Here is a 6,209-nt window from a genome sequence, read left to right on the forward strand (position 1 = left end):
GGTACATGGGGGCCTCCAGCATCCTGAGCCACAGCCTGATGGAGCCCACTTTGGTGGACATCTTGATGATCACAGCCCGGCTGCAGCTCAGCCCATCCTTTCCTGGGCCCTTTGCTGCCTTTGCCAAGAGGGGCAGAAACTCCTGACACAAAGACACCAGTGCTCTATTAAGACACGACCAACCCTGAGTTTGAGAACTGTCCTGAAGGTCCCTGACCCAGACCACCCGCGGGAGGAGGGACAGACACCCTAGGCAGAAGGGCAGTGGATGGCTAGGATGCCCCATGGATGGGCCAGCTCCCCTCAGCTCCAGTGTTTCCCAGGGTCAGACAGCACCAGTACAGCCAGCACGGGGCAGGCAGGAGCTCCAGCTGCGGAGCAGTGAAGCATGGCTGGGGCTGGCCTGAGCTGCTTCTCGGCCTCCCTGTCCCTTAGGGTGGGCAGGGGAGCCCTGAAGCCCATGGTCTTGCTTCCCATCAGTCTGGCTCAATCCAGAGAGTGAGGACCCGTTCTGTGGAGGGGACCATTCAGGTACCTAATTCACCAGCAGCAGTGTGCCATGTGAACAGCTATGTGGCTGATGACCAGGTTCAGGCCTTGGCCCTGCAAAGGAGACTCAAGAGCCTCCAGAGCCAGTTGGGTCGGGGCGGGGTAACTCTGCTGGGCAAAAGGTCCAGTTTTATCCTGTTCCCAACAAGCAGGACAACAGTCTCAAAATGAAGTGTAAAGAGTCACAATAAAATTATGTAATAGGCAAAGGGAAAAGGCAGGAACTGGAGAGCTGGGCAGAGAGCAACATCCTGAGGTTCAACAAGGGCAAGTGCAGAGTCCTGCACCTAGGGAGGAATAAACCCATGCACCAGTACAAGCTGGGGGCTGACCTTTGGGAGAGCAGCTCTGCAGAGAAGGACCTGGGAGTGCTGGTGGATGACAGGTTGACCATGAGCCACCAATGTGCCCTGGTGGCTAGGAAGGCCAATGGTCTCCTGGGGTGCATTAGGAAGAGTGTTGCCAGCAGGTCGAGGGAGGTGATCCTGCCCCTCTACTCAGCCCTGCTGAGGCCTCATCTCGAGTACTGTGTCCAGTTCTGGGCCCCCAAGTACAAGAGAGACATGGAGCTACTGGAGAGAGGCCGGCGTGGGGCTATGAGGATGATCAGAGGGCTCGAGCATCTGCCCTGTGAGGAATGGCTGTGAGAGATGGGCCTGTTTAGCCTGGGGAAGAGAAGAACTGATGGAGGATCTTATCAGTGTGTATAAGTACCTGAAGGGAGGGTGTCAAGGGGACAGGGACAAACTCTTTTCAGTTGTCCTGTGTGATAGGACAAGAGGCAATGGGCAGAAACTGAAGCACGGGAAGTTCTGCCTGAATGTGAGGGGGAATTTCTTTACTGTGAGAGTGACGGAGCACTGGACCAGGTTGTCCAGAGAGGTGCTGGAGTCTCCTTCTCTGGAGATCTTCAAGGCCCACCTGGATGCGACCCTGTCTACCATGCTCTAAGTGACCCTGCTGAGCAGCGGGGTTGGACTAGATGATCTCCGGAGGTCCCTTCCAATCTTACCGATTCTATGATTCTACGACTCATGACCTCAGGGATGGACCCAGCATGATACCTGCAGGCTGAAGATCTTGGAGTAGTTGCTGCTCAGTCCTCAGTGAGGCAGCATGCAAGGGGATGGAGTGCATGAACAGCAGAGAGGTGATGTGCAGACTGTGCAGGGTCCACTTCCTTCTGCAAGAAGGCAATGCTGGTGGTTTGCTCTGCAGGTCTTTTGCAGGATGACCTGGGATGGCACATCTACTTGGAAGACAGCCGAGAGCAGAGTACCTCCTGCAGCTCCATCTGGGGGGCTCTGGAAACCAGCAGAAGGGGAATGCGTTCAACCTCCGACTGGCGTTACATGGGAAAGACACGGAAATGCTGTGAAGCTGTCAGGCCCACCTGAGCCATGGGGCACCCTGTGTCCCTTCCACTGGCTGCTCCCTCCCTCCTCCCTCAGCACGCCTTCTCCTGGGCTCCTGCTTCACAGGGCCAAGGTCCTAGAGGTCAGTTCTGTGTGTTTGGGAATGTTAAGTGACTTCTGGCCTTTGGAGCGATGAGGGCTGGTGCCCAGGCAGGAACTGGGTCCTAGAGAGCTGGAGAGACTGTACCTAGAGCAAAGTCTTTGCGCAAGCCTGAGTGGGTGGGGTGGCAGCAGGCTGTAAGTAGCATTAAGGATCTGAGTGAGCTAGGCAAGCTAGAGCAGAGGCAGGAGGAGCAGCAGCATGGCAGGGCTTCGTGTCCGCTCCGCTCTGGTCACTGGGGCCAATCGAGGAATCGGCCTGGGAATTGTCAAGCAGCTCCTGCAGATGCCAAACCCACCCGAGTGGGTCTTTGCAGCCTGCCGGGACCCCAAGGGAGAGCGAGCACAGGTGAGGCTCAGCGGAGCTGACTTTGCTGGGGGGTGGAAGCACAGGCCATCACGTGCTGCCCGGGGGGCATGTTTGGGCCAGGAGAAGATTTGTAAGGGCTCAGATGGGAAGCTGCAACCCTGCACCACAGTTGCCAGGGCACAGGGCAGCCCAGCTGGCACGGCCGTGCGACGAGCTGCGCATGGGGTGTGCGGAGAGGCTAGGGCTCCTAGAGGACAGGCAGGGAGCTCCTGGCACAGCCTGGCACTCATCTCCTCAAGGGCTAGAGGGAAAGGCGTGAGTCTGCAACAGGAGGGCAGAGGGTGAAGTAGTGGCATGTGACGTGTGCAGGAGGCACGGAGCCCTGTCCGGCTGGAGCAGGGCACCCAGGGTAGGGTGCTGGGCACGGGGCAGTGCGGGGACAGAGCAGGAGTGACAGTGGCTGTGCCTGGGACAGGCTTGAGAGCTGACGTCTGCCCAGGTGTCCCTGCCTCTCTGTTGTGCCCTCTCTTGCAGGAGTTACAGCATTTGGCCTCCAAGCACGCCAACCTGGTCATCATCTCGCTTGGTAGGTGCTCCTGGCTGTGCCCCAAGGGTGAGGGGCCCTTGCCCAGGCTCCCCTCGTTAACCAGCACTGTCTGCTCCCACAGCCCAGCCACTCACCTGGCATGCTGTGCACACCACAGCAACCCAGTGAGAGGTGGGAGCCGTGCCAACAGTCCCAGCATGTAGTGGGGGAAGCAGGCTCACTGCTGTCACTCCTGCCCACAGCCTGTCTCCAGCCATGCCGGAGACTCCTGCCTTCCTGCCTGGCAGGGAGAGGCCCTGCGCTCCTCTCTCCTCTGGGGCCCCCTTTCTCCCATGTGCCCTGATTCCTGCCCCAGCACATCCCTGAGGGCACATGGGGCTCCTGTGCCCTGGCATCAGGCCGTCATGCGAGGCACATAGGGGAAGCAGGCGCTTACCTCGCTCTGTGTTGGCCCTGTAGAAGTCACCGACCCCGCCAGCATCCAGGCAGCTGCAGGCAGAGTCAGGGAGCACCTGAAGGACTCTGGGCTGAACCTCCTCATCAACAATGCTGGCATTGCAAAGGTGATCTCTTTGGATACTGAGACTGTGGAGAACATGTCCCCGGTGTATGCCACCAACACGATTGGGCCCCTGCTGGTGAGCCAGGTGAGAACCCCCACCTGTGGCTTTGCAGCTCTGCTCCAGGGAACATTGCTTCCCCTTGGCTCCAGCTCCTGGAGCTGGGAGATCCCAGGCAGGTGGGAAGGGCCAAAGGGAAGGGCCTGCTCTCTGCTCCAGAGCCCAGTGGGCTCTCATCCTAACAGCCTTGCATTCTCCGGCTCAGATGGGGAGTGCAAGGAGTCATGGGTCAGTGCCAAGGAGCAGGAACCTGGTGGTCTGAGGCTGCGAGTGAGCAGATTCCTGCTCTGATTTGGTGCTGATGTGATGCAGTGTGGAAGGAGCAGTTCGAATCTCCTGAAGTGCATCCGCACAGGCCCTTCTTTCCTCTCGTTGCAGGCATTCCTGCCCTTGCTGAAGAAGGCTGCCCAGGGAAGCTCGAGCTCTGAGCTGAGCTGCAGCAAGGCAGCCATCATCAACATGTCCAGTATTGCTGGCTCCATAGAGGAAATACGTTTATCGGAAAATGTGCAATATATCTCATACCGCTGCAGCAAGGTACTGCCACGCTGTGCTGGCACAGCATGAGCCCCCAAGCTTTTTATCTCCCAAACCCCCGCAAGCCCTCTTGTGACTCCCCTCCCTCCCTCCTGCCATCTCTCTCCACTTGCAACGGTTCTCGGGAGTCCCCTTCTCCCTCTCATGGAAATCGCCTCCTTCCTGTCCATGCCAGGAGATGCTGTATGCCACTTCCCAGTGTCGTTCTCAGCTGTGCTGAGTGCCTGTGCCTGGAGATTGTGGCAGCACTGTGTGTCGCAGGGAGCTCTGCTTGCCTGCCCTCCTCTGCCTCTGCCTTGGGGTCTGCACATGTTCCCTAGGGGAGGGCACTGTTGTCCTCCCCACGGTGATCCTTGTGGTGCCTTCTTGCAGGCTGCTCTGAACATGCTCACCAAGTGCCAGTCCTTGGGGTACCGGCAACACGGCATCCTCTGTGCTGCTCTCCACCCTGGCTGGGTGCAAACGGACATGGGGAGCTCAGCAGGACACAAGGTAGGATGTTCTCTGGGGCAGGTCCAGAAGAACCTCATTGTTCAGGAACCCAGAGCGTCCTGTGTACCGAACATCCTGAGAGCTGCCGGGCTCCAGTGGAGCTGTGTGGACAATGCTCGGAGCTTGTGGCACAGGAGGGAAGGAGATGGCAGGCAGGGAGCCTTCCTGCAAAGTGCTGCTGTCTCCTCACTTCACTCACCCTCGAGAGCCATGGGCTCAGGGAGGCATTGGCCAAAGCAGGAGCCTGCTCTGACCCTTAGAAGGCCTTGGGCATAAAGTTGTGTTTCTCCTCTGTCCCTGCAGCCCCCACTGACGGTGGACGTGAGCGTACAAGGAATGCTGAATGTGCTCTGCTCCCTCTCCGAGAAGGACACAGGGACTTTCCTGGACTGGGAAGGGAAAGTAGTGCACTGGTGAGATGCCAGCCCAGCGTCATGCCCGGATCCTGGCAGCAGGTCCCTTTGCTGCGCTGCGCTGTGCCGTGCCCATGTCCTCAATAAACCCATGTCCATGAGCAGCAGTGCTGCCGTGTGCCATCCGTGATGGCAACCGGATGTGTGTGTGGGGTATGAACTTGCAGAGGGCAGCCTTCTTCCTACGCAGGACTCGTTAGCGTTTTGTGTAGCAGTGCCACCAGGCTAGCTCTCCTGACTCATGGCTGTGCATGGGGATCCCCATGAGTGACGGCCTGTGGGTTCCATGGGAAGGTAACTGTGCTCTGGAAACATGGTCTCCAGGAAGCAAATTATCCCGGGGCAGGTGTCCCAGGCTGGTGCCTGTCTCTGAGGAGCTGGGTCACCCCAGGGGCTGTGGGGCCCACATGGGTGCTGAGGGAAGGCAGCACAGGGCTGGCAAAGATCCCGAGCAGCCGTCGGGCTCCCTTTGCTCCAGCTGGCTGTGCTCAGGTGCCACGTGGACACCACTCCGGCCTGGGATAGCTCAGTGGGGCTGGGGAGTCATGGGAACTCATGCGCCCTCTCCCCACGTGGGGCTGCAAAAGGGTTGCTCTACAGCAAACTGTGTCCTGCCTCCTGCATCCTCTCCCACGGGTCCGGAGCCCACCGGGAACTCCTGGTCCTAGCGACGCAAGGTGGGACGCAAGGCACTCGCACAGCCAAGGGGCAGTGCAAGGAGAGCTGGCCTTCAGGCTCAGCCAGAAGCTACCAACCCATCAGGGAGCTCAGGGTGGCATGTCCTGTCCCTGTCTGGATGCTCTGCGGATGCAGCTCACCCAGGACGTGGAGGCTGCTAGCTGAGGCGAGGGCTGCGGAATGGTGCCCGGGGCATGCCCAGCTGGACAAGGCTCCTGCAGGGAACAGGGGAGCTCTAGCCTGAGGACAGTGACCCCCAGCCCCTGGGAGGGCAGGAGGGAGGCTCAGTGCGCGTGAGGCCGCCTGCTTCAGAGAGGGACGGAGCACATGCCCCAGGCATTGCTGGCAGCATGCATGTCGAGGGTGGAGAAGGGCTCCCAGCATGTCCCTGGGGGTCGCCAGCGGGTTGGGCTGTGGATGCGTGGGGACATGGCAGGTCAGCTGGGTCCTCGCACTTCCCCTGGGGCCAGCTCCACAGTGACAGCCCAGGGCCAGTGAGACTTGGCCCCACGGTGACAGCCTGGGGCCAATGGGGTGTGGTCCCCACTC

The 6,209-nt window shown here is 59.6% G+C and overlaps 1 protein-coding gene and 1 long non-coding RNA gene across 2 annotated transcripts; both read left to right on the forward strand.

Annotated features, from left to right (window-relative positions):
* The first annotated feature begins 1,855 nt into the window (after positions 1 to 1,855).
* Positions 1,856 to 3,467, forward strand: LOC134146171 (uncharacterized). The gene is made up of 3 exons (XR_009959791.1): positions 1,856 to 2,046; positions 2,908 to 2,959; positions 3,380 to 3,467. It is a non-coding gene; the product is annotated as an uncharacterized LOC134146171 (long non-coding RNA).
* Positions 3,468 to 3,516: 49 nt separating this feature from the next.
* On the forward strand, positions 3,517 to 4,986 carry LOC134146412 (C-signal-like). Its single transcript, XM_062586833.1, has 4 exons — positions 3,517 to 3,567; positions 3,919 to 4,077; positions 4,450 to 4,569; positions 4,873 to 4,986. Exons 1-4 carry the CDS (start codon positions 3,517 to 3,519, stop codon positions 4,984 to 4,986), a joined length of 444 nt encoding a protein of 147 aa, XP_062442817.1.
* Positions 4,987 to 6,209: the final 1,223 nt, after the last annotated feature.

Source organism: Rhea pennata, chromosome 13 (assembly GCF_028389875.1).
Source record: "Rhea pennata isolate bPtePen1 chromosome 13, bPtePen1.pri, whole genome shotgun sequence".
Lineage (NCBI taxonomy): Eukaryota > Metazoa > Chordata > Aves > Rheiformes > Rheidae > Rhea > Rhea pennata.